Genomic DNA, 22,028 nt, shown 5'->3' on the forward strand with positions numbered 1-22,028 from the left:
CGAGCTATTTTGGCTGTATTCTAAGGGTCATCGTTTTGTGGAAACATCATCTCCCTAGATTTGGTTTCTTGGCAGATCAATTTCTCCCCAGTACCTCCCTCTGTTCATGTTTCCTTCAATGAAGTGTTAAGTCCTAGTATCATCTGCAGAGGAGCTGCAAATGTCATGCTGCTCCCACCACCATGCTTCACTGTGGGTATGGTGTTTTTGGGACCATACATGCAACTCTTCTTTTGCAATATATGAATTAATGCCAAAGAGCTCTATTTTTGTTTCAGCTTAACCAAAGTACAGTGTTCCTAAACGTTTTCAGTGAAGCACAACAAACTGAGTAAAGCAACCACTATGCCTGCAAATGATGAATTAGAGGATAACACAATGGTCCTCAGCTAAATTTCTTTTTAAGCAGAACTGAATTGTCAGCAAGAATTTTTGAAGATTGTCAACTGACAATATGTTGACATTTGAAGGGGACCCATTATGCTGTTCTTTTAGTGTGTTTATGTAGCATTTGTGCAGTCTGCAAAGCTACAAAGCTCAAAGTTCACACCACAGGGAGAAATTCTTTCACAGAAGCCAATGTTTTTTTCACCTTGTTGGAATTCCAGCCCTTTGCTTTTGTAAAAAGATCTAATAAGACAATTCTTATTGCCGGAGCTCATCGGGAGGTTTTGCTTAAAGACATGGTGTTTCAGAGGGTGAACAGACTCGGCACTAAAACTGAGCATAATAGGTCCTCACAGACAAAATTCTGTTTTTCAAGAGGAATTCCACAATTTTTTCAAAATTTTTAATAATTCAGTCTTCGAGATGTAAAGAGATTCATTCAGAGTGGTTTGGTATGAAGTGTCTCATTGTAGTGAAACAGGCTGCTTTCCTTACAGTGGTGCTGGTAGGAACCAGGGGTTCCTATGTTTATTATACAACACCACCAGTGAACCAACATATGTCAGAATTTCTATATGTAATGTCAATGGTAAAAATAGTCTTAAATCTGAGAAACTTTTCTTTTGGGACCAATTTGCCTCGCACCGCCCTGCATGTACCCTTCCACCATGAATGGGGTCAAATAAAGATTCAAACAATTTAAGCCAAAACGTTATCACAAAATTACCCTTAAACAATGTGTCAGATATCAGGCAGTATATATCTAACCACAGTCTATATAACCTTCTTTACAAAGTGCAGAATTAAGCCCGTTTTACTGCAGTATAGTATGTGAAACGAATCAAAACTGTATTCATAGCTTTGATGGTATTTTTAAAGGTGGCACTACTGCTTTTTTTCTGTTCCAATGTATCAAAGTATATAAAATGATGGATCTTTGGTTAAATCACCTATTTAACCTTAAAAAAATATGATAACGGGTCAATATTTTAAATCTTTGTGAGGGTCAAGTGGAAGGCGGTAAAAATGATCAGAAGTGCTTTGTGACTTCCAAACCTTTATTTGTAATAACTACAGAAACAGTTTTAGTTCAGCAGTGAACAATCAAAAGCAGAGTGGCTTTGAAAAAGGAGAGAAAGCGGAGCAGAGCATGTGCTTGCGGAAACCGGAAAAAGTCAAAGGTCAGATTTTCTTATTACAAAAAGAGCAAGCAGAGGTCAGGGCCCTTCACAGTAAAATTCCTCTATATTCCTTCTACCTTCATTTATACATAAAAAAAACAAAAACAAAACAAAAAAAAACCAAACACTGATCCTGCTTCAAGCAACATCAGGACGATAAATCAATGTCAGTATGAGAAGCGTATTTCAAGGCATCTTCGTATAGGAATACTCCAACACTGTTCCCTGGAGCCATTCAGCAAAGCCTCGGCAGAAAACACTCATTAAAACTATACAATACTGACACTGTGCGAGAGAGAGAGCCAACTCTTTGGTACAAGTATGTACAAAACGAGAGATTTTTTTCTGAAACGGATCTGCTTCTGGTTTTGGTGAAAGAGTCGAGATGCCACACCAGCTCTATGGTGGAAAGACATTCACTTTTTTACGTTATGGTGATTCACTATTAACAAATGATATGGAATATATTTTTGGAGTCTTGATATTTTCAATGATCAACTGATATTGTCCCAGTCATATCAAAAAGTTTTCCCTGTGCGTTTTATACACCGGCTGCCCTTTACATTGCGTGAACATTTCACAATAAATGGACCAACAGAAATTGCTCTTGTTCTAATAAATTGAGTTTTTCTTTCTTTCATCTGCAACAATCTATTTTAGTATTTTTTTGTACTTTATTTTTCTTCCTTTTAAGGAGAAGCACACAGATGTCCTTTCTTTTCGTGTATTGAGCAGCAGTTCCTCTCTGAGCCCAATCAATCAATAAGCTCACAGTTCAGGTCCTCGGAGCTCAAAGAAATGTCCAGTCATTCCCAGGGCCATCACTGTTGCTGTTTATCATTCAGATTTCTGATGCAACCTGCCTTGGAATGCAGAAAAAAAAACTTTTAAAGAAGGTTAAGATTAACTATTGTGTCCTAGAAAAAGAGCACAATGTCTCTGCATCCTTCAGCACTGCCAACTCACCAAGGCTGTTTGAAACATGGCTGATCATTACCATTTTATCTTGTTTTGTAAAAAGAATACTCCATCATTTTGCACCTTAATCTCAATCTGCTGCGTCTATAATAGGGCACTACGACAATACTCATCATTAACAAGATAAAATGTCATATTACATTGCAATAGACTCTGATTCTTTAAGAACACTAACTGCATGATTCAATACAGAGAAACAAACAAAACAAAAACAAAAATTTATTTTTTTAAACATTACTGTTCCAACTCCTCAAACGAAATATTGTGATCCATGCAGTCATATGCAAATAGTTTCCTGCCCCTGGTCAAATGACATGTTTTGTTGAGTTAAAGGTGAAATGAAAATAAGTTGCCACATCCTCTACAGAGAATACCATTTCAAATACTGTTCATTTAACATATAGGAGAAAAAATAAGTTATAAAATGTCCTGTAACTTATTTTTTCTCAAATATGTTAAAGCTGCGTAAGATGAGCTTTGGGGATGTGGAGACCTCCCTGGTAGCAATGTGTAATTCCTGGAATTTTGCGGAAGAAAATTTTGTAATCTCAGCTGTGCTTTGGTCCCCTCCCTGGGACGAATTTGATGATTGCGAGTGCGCTAAAAAAAGAATTCAAAGAAAACTCAAAACTTGGTCAAAGACTATATGTAGTGGATTATCTATTATAATCATAAATTCATCAGTATAGTGAAGAAGACTTGTGTTTGCATCTGAAGCCTAATTTTCATGTCAGACCTTCTTTTTGAGCCTGTGTGTGATGTTAATATGTAAAGATACATGCAAGTGCTGAAAAAATTCCTACGAAATATGACCTAACCCCTCTGACTTTACAATACTATTTCAGGCTTCGAAGGGTGATTCGCAGCAGCATACATACACCAGACTCAGTAATGGTACTTTCAATTTCAACAAAAAATCTTTCATAATACAGCTTTAAACTCGACATAGAAATTGGCAGAGGATGTGTTCACTTATTTTCACTTAGTTCATCAACAAAAGGTAATTTGACCTGAGGAGTTTAAACTTAAAAAAGTATCATATGTTTTTGCCATACTGCCCACCCCAATCTGTAGCATAAGTGATTACCACAGGCAGACAGATTACCCACCACAGGGGATAAAGCAGCTTCCCATTGGCTTCCGCTATATATTTTATATCAAAAACTGCCTGTGTCATGCTACCATATGCCACAGATGCAGCGGATACATATTAGGCTGAAAACTGCTGAAGTATTCATTAAAATGGCTCTTATACCCCTCAAATAATAACAATCTTCTGGTTAAACACTTGTTGGCACTCAGAGAAGAGAGAAAGAATGAAACGATCGAAACGACAGGTTAACTCACTTAAGTTACACCCATTACGTAAAAAAAAAAAAAAAAAAAAAAAGAAAAAAAAAAAGAAAAAAAGAGTGAAATAAATAGATATTAGATCTGCTTCATTAGACCTCCTCACATTTAAATACTAGCCATGTCAGCAGACCTGGCACTTAAGACTGTTAGTATTTCTCACGCGCAGGTATCTATGAGAGTGCTTCCCCGTCTTTACTGTAAGTGTTGTAGGTGTATGCGCGTGTGCGTATCTGTGTGTGTGTTGGAGGCTTTCAGCCACTAGGAGGTGATCCAGGCGTGGCGGAGGCACTCGGCAGCAGTAGCTCTTTTCTCCGGAATCAGGTCCAGCATGGGCAGGAGGAAACTGCTGAAACTTTGAGCTTCCTCACGGGGCCAATCATACTTCTCCACCAGGACGTCCAGCAGCCCCCACGGCTTCAGCTTAGTGATGTGCCTCAGGTCACCTGAGACAAGACATGCACAAAACACACACATACAAATTGAAGAAGAACCACAACTATGTTTTTCACCAACTACGTGAATAAGAACTAGTGCTTGACTGATATGAAAACTTTGTAGCCAAATAAAATAAAAATGTAAAAAATAAAAAAATTTAATAACAGTCAGCATAATTTTATATATGATAGATTTTAATTTTACACTCTAGTAATCTCAGTTAAATATGACAAACATCACACTTGAAATATGGTCTGAAACTCACAGCAAAACCTCACAGTCTTAGTAAATACTGTTGCTCTTGTGAGGGCTGGCCAGAACTCTTATTTTTCATCAGTTCTCTTTAAACAAAAACTCTATAACTAGGGTTCTCAAATTATTAAAATAATTCATTACAATTAATTGCATTAATTGTATTTAGTTGTTCTGAACCTAAAGTGACAATCTTCTTTTAAAAAGCAGTGCACTTATAGCTATACAAGCTTTACAGGATGCAAACTTTCAAGGCTTATTTAGTGTGAGACTGACAAAGACTGACCAAACATTTTTGGCATGAGATGAATTTCTTTATTTGCATGGTAGCCTGAATTGGGACTGAGGATAGAAGACTTTGGGCATCTGGAAAACTACAAAACTCAGAGACAGAAATGACTCACAACGTCTTCTTTGGTCTCTTCACATCCTTGGCAATGACGTCCATGCTGTGAATACTGAGCTAGCTTTTCATATAGGTAGCTTAAAAGCCATATTTGTTATGTGTGATGTGGTGCCATAAGCATTATGCAGTTCTTGCGAGAGGTCTTGTGTGTGCTCCTCCAAAGTTACATAGCGTTATAGCAGGTGCTCAGGGTCCACAGTGACAATGACAAAAATGCCAGTCTCCCTATTATAAGTCTGTATACATGATTTAGAATCAGATATTTTAAGGTAAAAATGTTACATAATGCTGCTGTAAGGTTTGCAATGATCATGTCATAATCTATTTAAACCAAGGCATTTAGTGAGATAGTAATCAATTATGTATATACAAAATCATCATTTATAGGGTATTTTCTGTATAGGTGGCTGTCCCAAACCCTAACCCCTAAATTTCAACTTGTGAAAATAATACATTTTATTGTTTTAAATTTTTAAAGATCTTTATGATTTCTTTTAATGTTAAGTTGAAAGATTTAGTTTTATCAATAGTTTAATTTTTTAATTAAAAAAACAAGTTTTAGTCTGTATGCAGAGCCTTGTTTTAGTCACACCTCTGCATTTTAGAGCAGGAAGTGAGACTGCATCCCTGTCCCTCATAGCCACATGGAGAAGTTTGATCTCATTTCTTAAGTAAATGCATCTAGTCTGGAAATCAGGGTATAACTTTAAACATTGTGACTACTGAAACATTTTCTGTGTTTTAATGAAATATGATTTTGTGTGTACAACTGCTCAAAGCTGTTTAAATCATGTGCTGTCTAGTATGCTCAACATGAGCTACTCTTTTCTCTACTGAAATGGTAATTTTATTACCGTGATTATTTTAGAAATGACAAAATGGATTATATATATTTTTTAAATAAATAAAACAAAACAAAACAAAACAAAACATCACTAAGGTAGATGTTCACTCAAAGCCAAAAGGATTTTAGTCTAAATTCCAAGTCAGTTTAAAGTCCAAAATGTGTTTTGGAACTCTGACTTTAAAGTACAATAGAAAGATTTATAAACTTTCATCTGATACTGTGATTTTTGGAAAATATGATGCTTAAAAGCACACACATACAAGTCAGTCATACACAGAAAATAAGAGAGCACCGACAGCGTTTACCTTTCTTAGTGAAGAACTCCTTCGAATATTTGCCATTCATGATGAGTTTACGGGGGACTTTCCCCAACAGCTCAATGATCAGTGCAATGTGATCTGCACAGGAGACAGAAGAAGGAAATGAAGGAAAATGAAAGGGAAAGAGGGGGAGAGAGACAAAGAGAGAGACCAAGACAGAGACCAAGTCATTTAGGATCACATTATCTGTATACATGTATGTACAGCATCTCACAAAAATGAGTACACTCCTCACATTTCTGCAAACATTTTATTATATCTTTACATGTGACAACACTATAGAAATGAAACTTGGGATATAACTTCGTGTACAGCTTGTATAGCAGTATAGATCTACTGTTCACTGAAAATAACACAGTCATTAACAGAACTCACAACCATTTGTCACCGTGTTTGCATACTGTGAAATTAGACCTCTGCATTTAACAGTAAGCACACTTGCCCGGAGCAGTGGGCAGCCCTACCCACGGCACCCTGGGAGCAATTGGGGGTTAGGCAGCTTGCTCAAGGGCACTTCAGTCACGGACCGTCAGCCAAGGGGATCGAACCAGCAACCTTCCGGTCACAGGGCTGGTTCCCTAACCTCCAGCCCATGACTGCCCCAATGTCTAATTAGCTGGCACAAGTGAGTACACCTCACAGTGAACGTGTCCAAATTGTGCTCAAAGTGTCAATTTTGAGCGACAACCATTATTATCCAGCACTGCCTTAACTTTCTTGGACATGGAATTCCGAGCTGCACAGATTGCTACTGGAATCCTCTTCCACTCCTCCATGATAACATCACAGAGGTGGTGGATGTTAGACACCTTGCGCTCCTCCTCCTTCCGCTTGAGGATGCCCTCGCTACAGGTGCTCAACTGGGTTTATCCGTGATGACATACTTGTCCAGTCCATCACCTTTACCTTCAGCAAGGAAGTTGTCATCTTGGAGGTGTGTTTGGGGTCGTTATCGAATAGGAAAACTGCTATGAGGCGCAGTTTCCGAAGGGACAGGATCATGCTCTGAATGTCACAGTACATGTTGGAATTCATGTTTCCCTCAATAAACCGCAGCTCCCCAGTGCCGGCAGCACTCATGCAGCTCCAGACCATGATGCCATCGCCACCATGCTTGACTGCAGGCAAGAGACAGCTGTCTTGGTACTCCTCACCAGGGCCCCACCACACATGCTGGACACCATTTAAGGCAAACAAGTTTATCTTGGTCTCGCTCACAGGACATGGTTCTAGTAATCCATATTTTCCGATTGCTTGCCTTGAGCAAACAGTTTCAGGGCTTTCTTGTGCGTCAGCTTCAGAGCAACAATTCTATTTCCCACATCCTCAGACAGTTCTTTGCCATGAGGTGCCATGTTGAATATCCAGTGGCCAGTATGAGAGAATTATACCCAAAACACAAAATTTAAAATATTTGCAGAAATGTGAGGCACTGTATGTGTACATCATGATCAAATAATCAGAACCTCACAATTCCTTGTAATTTGAAAATGCCAGCTGTATTTAACTCTTTGTGAACCTTTCAGGATGAATTGACTGATAGAAGTAATCCAAAATTACCAGTAATAACATCTTGCTACATTGCTAATAATAAGGGTAGTTTATTTCATCTCCTATAAGAATTGAATTTCAGAAATACAAATGTATTGTTTTGACAGCAGCAGTATATAAAAGCATTAATGCTTATGTGCATTAGCTCAAACTATTATCTTTAAAAAAGATAAGCTGAAAAATGTCAATACCAATTCACTGCTGTGTGTCCCAAAGCTAATGATCAGTGTAAAAGCTACAGAGTGGATGAGGAGCTTCGGCATCAAGTGCTTCCATTAAACTTGCATGACTCTCACCCAAGTGCTAATTAATGAGCACAATGTGGTTTAATATTTAACAGCACTCTGCTATTGATGCCAGCTATTATACAGCAGAGACAGACGGGGGCATCAAAGCCATGTTCAATACAGTCCATACCAAGAGCCTGTGAATGTAATAAGGACAGGACCAGGTTGGCCATGATTTAAAGAGAATATTCTGCTTTGGACATGAATGGGTCTTCATCGCAGGAGATGATCAAGAGCTGGGTTCATTATCAGGTGAAGTAGATAACTGTTTTAGTGTAATAAAGGAGCACCTTTTTGTCTACAAAAGCATATGTACTCTGACCATATGATGGAGGGAGATAAATTACCTTCGTCTCTGGAGTAATCCTCTCCAGAATGAGGTTCAAACAGGTAATCCCCCGTCGCCAACTCAAATGCCTGGAGACATATACGTTGCCACAGTTACGCTGTTTGTGTGTTAACATGTACACTGCCAGTCAACTACACTGTGCAAAAGTCTCATTTTGTTCATTTCCAGTCAAATCAACCAGTGAGGACAAACCATTTCATTTTTTCTCCAGTTTTCTCCCCAATGTAGTCATCTCCAATTCCAGCCACTAGTTAGAATTCCCTCAATCACACAACACCACCAGCACTAGGAGGGGTGAAGGATAGCACAGGCTTCCCTCCAAGACCTGTGAAGCACTAGCGCATCTTTTTGAACTGCCGAGGCAATGTCATTGGACAGCCAAAAGTGCCAACCACCAGATCCATTACATCTATATTTCACAGCTGTCGGGAACAAAACCTTGTTCTCCAAAATGATAACTTTACAGGAGAAGCAAAAAACATACTTTACTTTTAATGTAAGTCAATGGTACCAGAATTTTTTCAAAGTCATGCTGGGCCGTTTCTTCTGGTCCATTTAGTCCACAAGGGGCAAAAGGCATTTTCAAACTATGCCAAAATCTCAAAAATGACAAAAATGGAGATGAGAGGTTTTGTTCCTACAGCAGCACTTTACATCTGTAAATATCTCCTGCAAAATGAATAACTTGTACATATTTGACTGCAATCTACATAAATGAAGGGCTCTCTCTTGTGCTTAGTATTGTATATTATAGGAGTATCTGATAAAATGACAAACCGGTGTAGACATAAGTCTACCTAAACTAGACATTGTGTATAAAGCATACAATTGTGAAAAGATGTAGGTGTGTCTCTGTATACACTGCGAGAATACACTTGTCGCTTATACAAATATAAGGCTGGGCCAGTGAGTGTTTGTGTGTGTCCAGCACCATTCTAAAATCACCACATTCCCATGCTGGTAGGCAGCAAGCTGAAGGTCAGTTCAGACTTTGTGCCCTTCACCAAATCAAGGCCTGCTTGATGCGACAGTGCGCAGCCTGTAGCCTTTTTTTTTTTTTTTTTTTTTTTTTTTTTTTTAAAACAGTGGGTTCAAAATGCTGATGGGGCCAGAGGTTTAGCTCCCTCTGACCTTACTGTTAAAGGAAAAGTGCTGAGTCTGAGCATTACAGCGCAGGGCAGGAGCCAAGAGAGCAACAGAATACGGTCAACTGCAGCTTGACAAATACAGGCACTGTAGCTGCCTTTGGAAAAAACACAATCACACTCAAGCACACATTTACTTTAACATTATTGTCTCTTACAAGTGCATTTTATATAGTTTCTGTTTATGGTCTGTACCTGCGCAGAGTAAATACATTGTCAAGTCAAATTTATTTGTATAGCGCTTTTTACAACTGATGTCACAAAGTAGCTTCACAGAATTCCAGTAGACAAAATTTTAACATGAATGTAAAAAACTTTTTACTCAAATGTGGGAAATCACTGGTCGCATAAATAATTGCTGCTATTTTATTCAATAAAAACTTCAGAAATACTGTAAGCTAGACAGCAGAAGGTATTTTAAAATGCTTAGTTAATATTTCTACAATATGCTACAATTATCTATTTAAAGTAATGCTTTGATAAGTGATGATAAAATCTCAAAGCAGATAACTCTTCAAATACAAGACATCCTGGTTACTTTTCTTATAACTTTATTGATGCTATACAGCTTTCTCTGTACAGTAGCTTTGATAATTTTTTCCCACATCTTCCAACTAAATAGTTAAAATCTACAGTTCTATAGTAACAACAATAGAACCACTTTATACATATACAGTGATTCAAAACTTTTGAATGATTATTCAAAACTTAATGTGCATTTAATGTAGTATGGTACCCAATAAAATGGTCAATGAATGTAGGCACAAAGTTGGTGGACTAGACTGATGCTCTTTGACAGAGAACGCTTAAAGCAGCTGTACCACTTGTATAAATGGCATTAAAGAATTCTTAAATCCTGAACTTACTTCAAGTGTAACATGTATGAAATGTAACAAAAGTGTAATGTAAGAAATGTAAAAAAAAGCCTAATACATATACAAGCCTATTATAAAACAGGACATCACAATGCAATCCTAAAACAATGTTGCCTAAGTGTTAAAACAGAATACAGTAAACACAGTAAAAAGATTTGAAATTAACAGCAGTTAAGACAAGTATCATTTCCACTTGAATTATTCTAACCATACACTAATGAGCTCACCATGCATGCAGTGCTCCAGATGTCTGCTGGAGTGCCGTAACCTGCTCCAATCAGCACTTCCAGAGAACGGTACTGCCGTGTTTGAATATCATCTGTGAAATGTTTGTGCTGAATGAAAGAGAGACAGAAAGAGGATACCTCAGACAATATCCCAACCACACTGGTACATCTGTACTGTATTGAGAGACTGCAAAGAAGCCTAGATCAGCTGAATTAGTAGAGCTAGGGGTACATGATATATAGTGGCAGTCAATATGACAATCACTGATAAATGGGAAAATGTACTGATTGTTATAGTTTTGATATTGGAATTAAAGCCAATAATTACAACCAACACCTCAGATCCACATTTGAGCACGTAGTCACCAGTGGTGGAACGTTATATCAAGTTCATTGTCAAAACTTCAAAAGTTAGTTACCTTGCCTTCAACTCCAATCCCATAAAATTTGGAACAGTATGTTAAATGCAAATAAAAACAGAATGAAGTGATTTATAAATCTACTTTTACCTGTATTTGAACTAAAACAGTACTTCATTGTTTTTGTAAATGTATGTTAATTTTGAAATTGATAGGTTGCAGCATGTTCCAAAAAAGTAGGAAAAGGGGCAATTTAAAATACTGTAAAATGTTCAACCACACCTTAAATAGTTGATGCAACTGTGTTTAGATATAAAATGAGCATTTAGGAAAGAAACATAGGTCATGGCTCACCACTTTTCCAAAAATGCATCAGCTAAAAATCTGTTTAAAAATAAATGTTCCTCAGCTAGGAATTTTAAGTATTTCAACCTCTACAGTGTATTTCATCAAAAGATCCAAGGAATCTGGAAAAGATCTCTGTGTGGAAAGGAAAAGGCCAAAAACCATTGAATTTCCAGAACCAACACCACCAACATTTTCAGGGAACCTCACGCTTGTTTCAATATGACAAAACTGAGCCACATTCTGCTGTTTTACATCATAGCTGCATTATCAGAGTGCACAGGTGCTAGACTGAACTGTCTCGCTTTGAAAAAGTGCATTAATTCAAAATTTGACACTGATGTGTTTGCACACCTGAAGACTTGTGCATTCGTATAACAGGACAGCAAAATCTTCTGCTTGTACACGATAATTTGTCATGACAGTGATGCAGTATGTTGCAATATGTTGTCTAAGCATATTGTGGATACTGTCTGTAGTGATGCCTGTAGTGTAGCATAGTATATGAAATACTGAATAAAAATCATTGTAATTTGGATTTACTGTTTCACTGAGTCAGTACCACGTTATGCAACCTCAAAACAACTAAATAATCTAATACAAATTGTGCATCATGTCTTGTGATATTACATTTGTCATATTGTGACCCACGTTTAAAATGCCAAAAAAAAAAAAAAGTCTGTTATTAGGGTTGGTAACTGCCTCTACATAATTGGTTAATTTCTGGTTGTTATTCATATTGGTTGTCAGTTCAGAAATCGACTGCATATGAATGCATATACAAGCAACAAACTAACAATTAATAAGTCTTCAAAAATGGAAAATGGGGTGGAGAAAGGCATTTAACATGTCTTTCCAAAATCTCTCATCAACATTCAGATCATTTTCATACTCAAATCATTCAGGGACTTCAGGGTCATCATCCTACAAGAGAGCTCTCCCATCAGAACAAAGAGGTTTCATTACAGGATTAATGTGATCAGTCAGGTTAATGTTGCATTGATTTGTAGTGACCCTTCCTCTAAAGGGACAAGTGGATTCAAATTATGCCAGCAAAATGCCCCTCACATCACAACAAAGCCACCTGACCTTGTCACTGACTGAGGTCAAACATTTGGGCCTCTACTGTTCTCTTGGTGTGTGCCACACATACTCACTCACTTGCAGGAAAATATTGAGAATGATTAATTATTTCACCATTAATTTTTTCCAGAAAGATCTTTTTTTAGAGTAATTAGTAGACAGTGTGTAAGGGTTTTTTACTACTGAACTCTAAAATGTGCAGAAATCTTGGTAAAGAGAGGTTTATGTACTGCATCTCTACTATAATATCCCTTTTTGCGTAGGTGTGGAAAGACTTTTCTTGCTGACAGTCTGAACACATCCTGCATTGACACTCATTCACCTAAGGAAGAGCTGCATCACCATGTGCTTTCAAACAATTTCTAACCCTATTTACTCATGTCTTACTCATAGATTTAAAAGCAGGTGTCTTTTTAGTCACTGCTCCTATTCAAACACTGGCCTGTTTATCAGTCTTTGTGACTAAGCATTTTGATGCAAAATAGAGGTGAACTCCAGGGTCTCCAGGGCCTGCTCAGGATTATTACACATGCCACAGTACAAAAATAAGTGATTAACTGTATCATGCAGTACAAATGTCTAGGGCTGCATGATATAGCCTATTTCTATCATTATCACAATCAGTTTCTGTGATAAACACATGAGAGAAATGGATCCTGAACTACCAGCCTGTAAAAATGCATCAAACCATAGCATTACACTCACCAGCCACTTTCAATTCAATTGTTCAATTGCTTGTTAACACAAATAGCTAATCAGCCAATCACATGGCCACAACTCAATGCATTAAGGCATGTAGAGGTGGTCAAGACAACTTGCTGAAGTGCAAACCGAGCATCAGAATGGAATTTAAGTGACTCTGAACATGGTATGGTTGTTACCAGATGGGCTAGTCTGAGTATTTCAGAAATGGCTGATCTACTGGGATTTTCATGCATAAGAATCTCTAGGGTTTACAGAGAATGGTCTGAAAAAAAGAGAAAACATCCAGTAAGCGGCAGTTGTGTGGACAAAAATGCCTTCTTGATGTGAGAGGTCAGAGGAGAATGGGCAGACTGGTTTGAGATGATAGAAAGGCAACAGTAACTCAAATAACCGAACCAAAATCTCTGAGGAATTTCCAACACCTTGTTGAAAGTCTGCCACGAAGAATTAAGGCAGCTCTGAAGGCAAAAGAGGGTCCAACCTTTTACTAGCAAGTAAAAACTTATACCTAATAAAGTGGCCGGTGAGTGTATTTTCACACTCACTACCGTGTTTTAAGTGTACAAGGCAATAATAGCTACTGCCAAAACGCATTTAAAAACTAAACAATAAATAAAATAACATTGATGTTTTGTGTGCCTAAAAATATATATATTTTTTTATTTTTGCAACTTTTATAGCAAAAGCTGTTGAGGTAATGCTGACTGTTTCCCAGCTTTTTAGTGCATCTAAAATGTGCTTGCAGTTCCTGATGTAAGTAGCTCATGGTATTTTTGTTCAATTTTAGTTTGCATAACAGTAAATGGTGCTTTTCTAACTTGGCACTTGCTAACTTGCTACTTGCTTTAAGGAAAGGTTAGATTTCTGTTTACACATTGCTGTTTATCACTTCTCATAGTCAACATAAAACTGTCAAATATTATCAAACATACATTTTATGTCATTATCATACAGCCCTGAACTGCACTCATTTATGCAGGCCTTCTCTTTGTCACTTGTTTGTGTTTTCAGCATAAGGAAGACCACTGAGATGAAGGCCACTCTACTCACCACCCAGCAGGCGTTACCCAGGTCAGCGATTTTAACCAGGATCTTGTCAGCATTTAGAGGTTCCAGGGGGTTGACTAGCAGGTTCCCTGCTGCAAGCTTAGCTGCAGGGAAACAAGCATAGGAGAGGAGGGAAGAGACAGAGATGACTTTACAATCAATGTTACTCTTCAGACACTGCTAGACAGGGGGCTAGAAGGGCTAATGTGTTTGCTGGTGTGGTGTTTAATCAGTTAGTCTGATGTGGAAGTCTGGATGGGGAGTTTAGAGCCAATCAATTGTTTAGATCAATAAAGCGCTGCAGTGAGCCAGCAGACATATCGGCCCTCTAGGAATCAGTGACTGACGCTGCAGAAGTATCAGTCTGGCATTTTAGAAGCAGAAAACAAGGCCTGGCACCCTTTCCTAAAGGTGAGCTAAAGGTTAACACATTTTGTGCTAAATTACTAGGATATGAACCAGCATGATTCAAAGGTCTGATTCTAGTTTAAATGATTTAGAAGTGTAAGCCAAGTATTAGAAACCCCATTTCAAGCAGGAACATGAAGCATTTCTAATCCCTGGGCTAAGCATAAATGAGGTGGCACTGTCACACTAATTAATCCATTTAATCAGACTCTCAGGTAAGAGAGACTGATCTTGAATCAATTTGATGAATACTTAAGTGATGCATTCGAGCTGAATATTGACTGCTATATCAATACCTATAAGATCGATAATAATTTGCCACAAAATAACATTCATTTCCAACAGTCTAGATTCACAAACTAAAAAGCTTAGCCTGTGGTTGTTAGGTTTTGCCAGCACACTACAAAAAATAAAACTTAAAGAAACAAAAACAAGCCACATCACAAACAGAAAAATATGCGACTGTAAGCGTGTTAGAAACCCCACAAGACCCAACAACAGTTAGGAAAGCCGGATGCTAAACTCTACAGGTGAAAACACAGAGAGGTGAAGGTTAGTAATTAGCACAAAAGGGGCAAGGTATGGGAGTCCTCCACTGGGCCTCTTCACTGACCGTCCTTTAAACTCTCCTGCTCTGGGCCTGCTGGCAAGCTGGGGTCCATCTCCAACGTAGGGGCCAGGTCCTTTTTGGGGGCCTCCTGCGAAGTGGGGCCTTCCTGACCATTAACGCACCCGGAGCCATTTAGTTTGACCTCTTTGTCCCCCCTCTCCTGTTTCTGCTGCCCTGTAAGGCCCTGCGACTCAAGCACGTCACAAAGCAAAGGTCCATTACCCTCAGCGGCAGGGGACGGGTGGCTGGGCTCGCTCGGTGCTGTGCCGTTGCATGCCGGGTAAGGGTTAACAGGCTGCAAATCTGACACCTCTGTGCCAATGTCGTAAGGGTTGATGGGGGTGTCATCCTTCGCCTGCTGCTGAAAATCTGCAGTCTCTGCATTCTCGTGGCCTCGACTGAGACTGTTACAGTTCCCGTCCATGGCACATTCTCTATGCTGAGACCAGCTGTCTGGAACACAATCTGGAATAAGCACAAGGTGAACAAGGAATGTGTTATTTCAGCTTAAGTACCTCAGTACAATTTCTATCACAAGCATTAGCAATGTCCTTCAACGTCAGTGTCAAATTTTTTTTTTTTTTTTTACATTTGCCTCAAACTGCATTAGGACATGTTGTATAGCAAGCTCAGATAAACACACTTAAATGTGGTTCCTGACTCATAGCATCTAAATCTGTAAATATCCACTGTCCGACATACTACATGATCCTAATGCGGCTGCTGAGCCTATAAGCTACTAAAGGTGACCATCTTTTTTTAAGCTGATCTTCCCAGATTGATAACTTTACCATTAACAGGACTGTGTGTGGTCATATACATCATGAACATGCACTAGGCAGAAAGTTCATTGCACTGTTTAATTTAAAGAAACCTTTATTTAACGGCTAACACCAATGTCTGTAGTGCCTCTATGAGAACTCTATGTTATGGTAGCAGCAAGCTATCTGTGCTGTGCATTCATTTTTCCCCTCATTGTGTTTAACAGTACTTACAGAAGCTCTAACTGTTTAACAGCAATTTGAAAACAAGAAATAAACCCAATCCATTATGTACTTGGTTTATTTTCCATTACAGCCTCAAATGCAACAACATTTTGCTACTCATGTCAATGTTATGGTTTTGTTTGTTCTGCATGTCTTTGCCATTATTAAAATGGGCTCCTTCTACTGCTGACTGGATGCAAACTTTCCATCCTGAAGTACAGCCAGCCTTTATGTTTAAAATCATTCTGATTTGGTCAATGACAAACATACAGTGGCCCAAAAAGTATTTAGATACTTTAACATTTCTAAAGTAACATAAAAGATGCTAAGTTTACCAGTGGTAAACAAAGCAATTTTTATTATGGCAAAAAACACTTAGCACATCATCAAACTGATGGTAGGCTCTTTTCTTGGAGAAAGCCTGAAACAGAATTCCAACCAGACTGCACTAAGAGTACTGTGTAGCACAGAGGTGGAAATGTCAAAGTCTGGGCCAGTCAAGTAGACAGAAGGAGACCTAGATCAGCAGACAGATCTTGGAATGGTGAATTTAAAATAAAATGTCACATAGTTTGCCATTTTGTTCCCTAACTCAACACACTTTATACATTATAAGTAAAGCAACAATGTTCCAATACTTTGTGGAGTCAATATGTAGCCACATATTGTAGTTCCGGTGCAAAACTAAAGAAGCAATACCAAACGTGTTGGATGATCAACTACCTTCACTTAAAATGATGTAATTCCAAGTTAAGTATTCAGTAGTTATTAATACAGGAAAGCAGCATGAGTCATATCTTTATTCTGAGGCATTATCATGCCAGCGGTGAGTCACAGATTGTTGCAGCAGCATCTAGTCATACTGAATGAGATTGCAGCTGAGCTTCATTCAGATTCAGCTGAGCAGTGAGGATGATGTACTATTTTTATCACCAAAGTGAGACGTCTCATGATGTCACCATCATGTCATTCACACTTCAAAAGATTTTATAAACAGTATGAACTGCTTGAATATTTATTTTCTATCATGACTTTCATTTGACATCTCACTTCTCTTTCCTTCTCCCTCTCTTCCACCCTTCCTCCTTCCCTCGGGACGCACTCACCCAAGGTGGCCTCGGCTACGATTTCCTGCAGTGTGTGACTGTTGGGGACTGATGGAGTGCTGTCAGGGGTTTCTGCTTCTTCTTCCTCCTCATCCTCACCCCCTTCATTCCCCCTCTCCAGTCCCTCGATGTCCAGGATGCGCTTCTCCAGCAGCTCTGCCTGCCGCTTCTGCTTTTTCTTCAGCTTTTTCTTCTTGTTCTTAGACATTTTTGCCATCTGAGAGAAACAAAAAAAAATTGATTTAAATCATAGCATAATCTTAAAAGATAAAAGCTTACTGGTTTGAAAGTAGTTTTTGTATTAGCATCGCAAAGATCATGCTAATTTGTGCTAGACTCATACTAGGGATTTGCCTGTTTTGTTAGCATCAACCTAACAGTGGATAATGTTGCTATTTTACAGCATCTCTATAAATTAACTGTATATATCTAAAGTTTGTAACAGGTATTGAAGCAACATTCTTTAACTTTCTTTCATTGGGATGATACAGTTTGGTTGTTGACTCCTTCAGTATAGATTTCAACTGAAAGCTCGCTTCTCTTTAACATGGCTAAAAGCACACTATTGTGTCATTCAAAATTCATATTTCTCTGTAATCTTTGATCCAAGTGTAATGACTTTTGCCTACCTCTAAGCTGTGTCTGATGTTTGATTGCTGTGAGACAGGTTGGTAAATGAAATCAAGATGCGCTTGTACACTGATTTACTTTTACAATAAATTTGTTTGATTTCCTGAAGTCGTTTTCTCTACCCTTTGCTATGAAACGTTAAGAAAAGCAAAAGCCACATAAATGCTAAACGGCTAGCCTGCTAACCGCCATTTCACCGATGCCGTAAAAAGTAGGTAAGCAAATAAGTCATAAGTCAATATGTTCCATTTAATGAAAAATCCAAGTCAAAATGTACTTCACTTAATGCAAAATCTGTTAATTTTATTTTTCTACCTTTGGCTTTTCTGAAAAACAGATGGATTCTGCTAACAGTCCATGTTCATTTCAGCATGCTCACTTTTCATGACCCAATCAAATTCTATACTGAAATCATGACTTGTTCACAATTATTTTCCATGTGAGTATCTACATCATTTTGAAATAAATCACAATAAAGAAGAAAGATGCATTGTGATTCACATTGACTTTAAGCACTTTTAGCATAATTTTAAACCCATCACTCAGAATTAAATGAATGAATGAATAAATGACTGACAACTGTCTGACTCACCTGTTTGGGGGCTGGAGCTGTGCTTACTGCAAAAAAACAAAACAGAAAAAAAAAAAAAAACACACTTGAGTTTCATGTTAACTGAGAAAAAGAACATGAAACCAGGACAAACATGCTGCCATGCTGAACAGCATGTAGGGAGGCAGCCTTGGCAAACTTCAAAGACGGCTTCACTGAGGCCCTCCATAGAGATTTTGACCATGGGAATTCATCATCATGCACTTGGCTGGGGGATGGGTTTATTTTAAAGCCAAGCGAATGACTCACAGCTCCCTCTTTTAGATGTGCGCAGCAGCTTTAACATTGCATAATTGAAAATGTTCTAATGGCTTTCACCAGTGAATCACTGAAACGTGACTCAATACTTCCAGTTTTTAAACAATGTTTTCAGTGTAGAGTTCAGCTTACGTCACATACACAACCACAGAGTACATAATATTCAGATCAATTCATTAACTGCAGGGTGGATTTTTGATGTGTGAGGTGGGGCAGGGCATCATTCTAAGCACAGTCTGGTTAAATGCAAAGGGGCACAAAATTGACCCATAACCCTCAAACTACCCTAGAGCAGCAGGGATGCATACATGCATAAAATGGATCAACATGAGGATTAGGAGTGTGTGCTACTATCACTGTACAAGGCGAGCTTCATGCTTTCATTGGCTGCACTGTGATAGTTTTAAGAGTGGGTGTGTCCACACATTCGGAGATGAATTCACATTGCTATGGAAACACTTATTATTCTAACACCATGCAATCAAGCTGCCACTGTTTTGATAGGCAACTTGAAGTTCAGTCGGTGCTGCAGTGGCAGTTTTATGCCAACTACAACCCATCCAGTAAAGGCAGTAAAGCACTTTAGAGTCCCAAACTGCATATTAGCAAAAGATATAGAAAGTAAAAAACACATTCAACATTCCAGCAGCTCCAATGGCTGATTATAGCTTTGCTTGTATAGACACTTGTTAACTGCTTATTAAAATTTCTATGCAAACATGTAAGGTACTTTCTGATGAAGGACGCACTTGTTGAGGTAAACTGGATGTCTACAAATATTTTGGTGACATGTCTGCTTCTTATTCAGCAGCTTTGTTTTCAAAATTGGTTCTAAGACTGCTAATTGTAGCTAACACATCATTTAAGGTGTAAAAGAAAATTTTCAAAAAGCTGGTGAACAAGACGTTAACTCCAGCATAATTATCTTCATTATTTAAGAGCTTTATTCTAGTTTACTAGTTTTGTAAATTCTCTGACACACTGCAATGTTCTAAAGATCAGATCATATATGTCGGTTATGAGGATCCAGTCCAGCAAATCAAGCTAATCCCCTCGCAGCATTTTCTGGAGATTGCATCTAAAGGTTTACCATCCATTTTGGGGTCATACTAGTCTACTGGAGTTGGTCTTCATGCACCTGCAGGCTTGTAGCTGCAGTAACAGTGATGAGACAAAAGTAAATTATATCTGAATTGAACGCAACAACAGCATTGAAAAATCATGCTTTTGTCATGCAATCATTTGTTTCAGCATTAAAGGTGATTTGCCCTTATTGTTCAACATATTTGCATTATGCAACCATTCAGAGGGAAACTGTTAAGATGCAGAGTGCTTGTTGTGAAATATGCCATTAGAGAGAAACCTACCAAGACAAAATTGTTCACAGTAGTAGTGATTGGAACCAAATGTCTGAAGTGGTTAATGCCTCTAAAAGCTCTCTCACATAAAGTTACTACATAAAATGATTATGACTACACTGCCTGATGCCTTGGCATTGTTTTATGATTTTTCTGAGATATACTTTTGGTGTTGGATGTGCTTTATAAAACACGTTCATGCAGAAAGGTACATGCAGGATGTTAAAAGGCAAAGTAAAAAACTTGAAAAAACTTAAGTGATTGTATTTAATCAACAGTTTAACGATCAAAATAAGTGCTCAAAACTGGTCTTTGGACACTCACTGAATACACTTAAAGACTTAGTCATTTTAACTTTCCTAGCTAAATTTATCATTTATTTATTCACATTATTAAGACAATAACAACCAGCAATAACTACTACTAACTGAAAAAGAAAATACTGGCAATTAATTGAAAAATTAAGTAAGGTAGCAAAAATACTCCAACGTTGGCAGGACAGACGTTAGTCTTTCCTTTCTGTAAGGGTGAAAAAGTTTTCCAGTCTGCTATTGTGTAGTTTAACCAAAAGCATTGATTCATAAGTTATACCTGAAATGATTTCCATAAAAACTGGGGGAAAAAGTACATTTGAGCACTGAAATAAAACTGCAGAAGTGCACAGCCATTTCATACAATAAAAGGCAAAACTTGTTTAGTTCCCATCACCACCACTGTAAAGAAATACAAGCATGTTTCTCTATGATTAAACATTTCATATCAAAACATTAAATCATGCAGAGATTTAGAAAAAAAATATTTTGAATTCAAAGGAAACGTTCCTACATTTATTCATTATATATATATATATATATATATATATATATATATATATATATATATATATATATATATATATATATATATAAATATAATAACACGATTTGCAAATCCTTTTCAACCTATATTCAATTGAATACACTACAAAGACAAGATATTTAATGTTCAAACGGATGAACAACTTTGAATATTTGCTGAAGGATGTTACAGGCAGCAGATCGCTCTCCACGGCATCTCCAGACTCTGTCACGTCTGTCACATGTGCTCAGTGTGAACCTGCTTTCATCTGTGAAGAGCACAGGGCACCAGTGGCGAATTTGCCAATCCTGGTGTTCCCTGGCAAATGCCAAGCTTCCTGCACAGTGTTGGGCTGTGAGCACAACCCCCATCTGTGGACGTCGGGCCCTCATACCATCCTCATGGAGTCGGTTTCTAACCGTTTGTGCAGACACATGCACATTTGTGGCCTGCTGGAGGTCATTTTGCAGGGCTCTGGCAGTGCTCCTCCTGTTCCTCCTTGCACAAAGGCAGAGGTAGCGGTCCTGCTGCTGGGTTGTTGCCCTCCTACGGCCTTCTCCATGTCTCCTGGTGTACCGGCCTGTCTCCTGGTAGCGCCTCCAGCCTCTGGACACTACGCTGACAGACACAGCAAACCTTCTTGCCACAGCTCGCATTGATGTGCCATCCTGGACGAGCTGCACTACCTGGGCCACTTGTGTGGGTGGTACAGTCCGTCTCATGCTACCACGAGTGTGAAAGCACCACCAACATTCAAAAGTGACCAAAACATCAGCCAGAAAGCATCGGTACTGAGAAGTGGTCTGTGGTCCCCACCTGCAGAACCACTCCATTACTGAGTGTGTCTTGCTAATTGACAATAATTTCCACCTGTTGTCTGTTCCATTTGCACAACAGCATGTGAAATTGTCAATCAGCGTTGCTTCTTTAGTGGATAGTTTGATTTCACAGAAGTTGATTTACTTGGAGTTATATTGTGTTGTTTAAGTGTTCCCTTTATTTTTTTGAGCTGTGTGTGTGTGTGTGTTTATATTTATATATATATATATATATATATATATATATATATATATATATATATATATATATATAA

The 22,028-nt window shown here is 38.2% G+C and overlaps 1 protein-coding gene across 4 annotated transcripts in view; it reads right to left on the minus strand.

Annotated features, from left to right (window-relative positions):
- Positions 1–1,417: 1,417 nt before the first annotated feature.
- Positions 1,418–22,028, minus strand: part of srpk1b (SRSF protein kinase 1b) — a 62,216-nt gene continuing 41,605 nt past the window's right edge. For 3 of the 4 annotated variants that reach the window (XM_017712820.2, XM_017712802.2, XM_017712811.2), the window contains 8 exons: positions 18,465–18,490; positions 17,243–17,459; positions 15,154–15,615; positions 14,136–14,236; positions 10,594–10,701; positions 8,345–8,414; positions 6,145–6,237; positions 1,418–4,342 (listed from right to left, as the gene is read on the minus strand). In XM_017712820.2, the coding sequence (XP_017568309.1) occupies positions 4,158–4,342; positions 6,145–6,237; positions 8,345–8,414; positions 10,594–10,701; positions 14,136–14,236; positions 15,154–15,615; positions 17,243–17,459; positions 18,465–18,490 (1,262 nt within the window). In that variant the 3' untranslated portion in view covers positions 1,418–4,157. The remainder of the gene's footprint in view (positions 4,343–6,144; positions 6,238–8,344; positions 8,415–10,593; positions 10,702–14,135; positions 14,237–15,153; positions 15,616–17,242; positions 17,460–18,464; positions 18,491–22,028) is intronic. The other variant, XM_017712829.2, reaches the window with a different exon arrangement.

This window comes from Pygocentrus nattereri, chromosome 21, assembly GCF_015220715.1.
Source record: "Pygocentrus nattereri isolate fPygNat1 chromosome 21, fPygNat1.pri, whole genome shotgun sequence".
Classification (NCBI taxonomy): domain Eukaryota; kingdom Metazoa; phylum Chordata; class Actinopteri; order Characiformes; family Serrasalmidae; genus Pygocentrus; species Pygocentrus nattereri.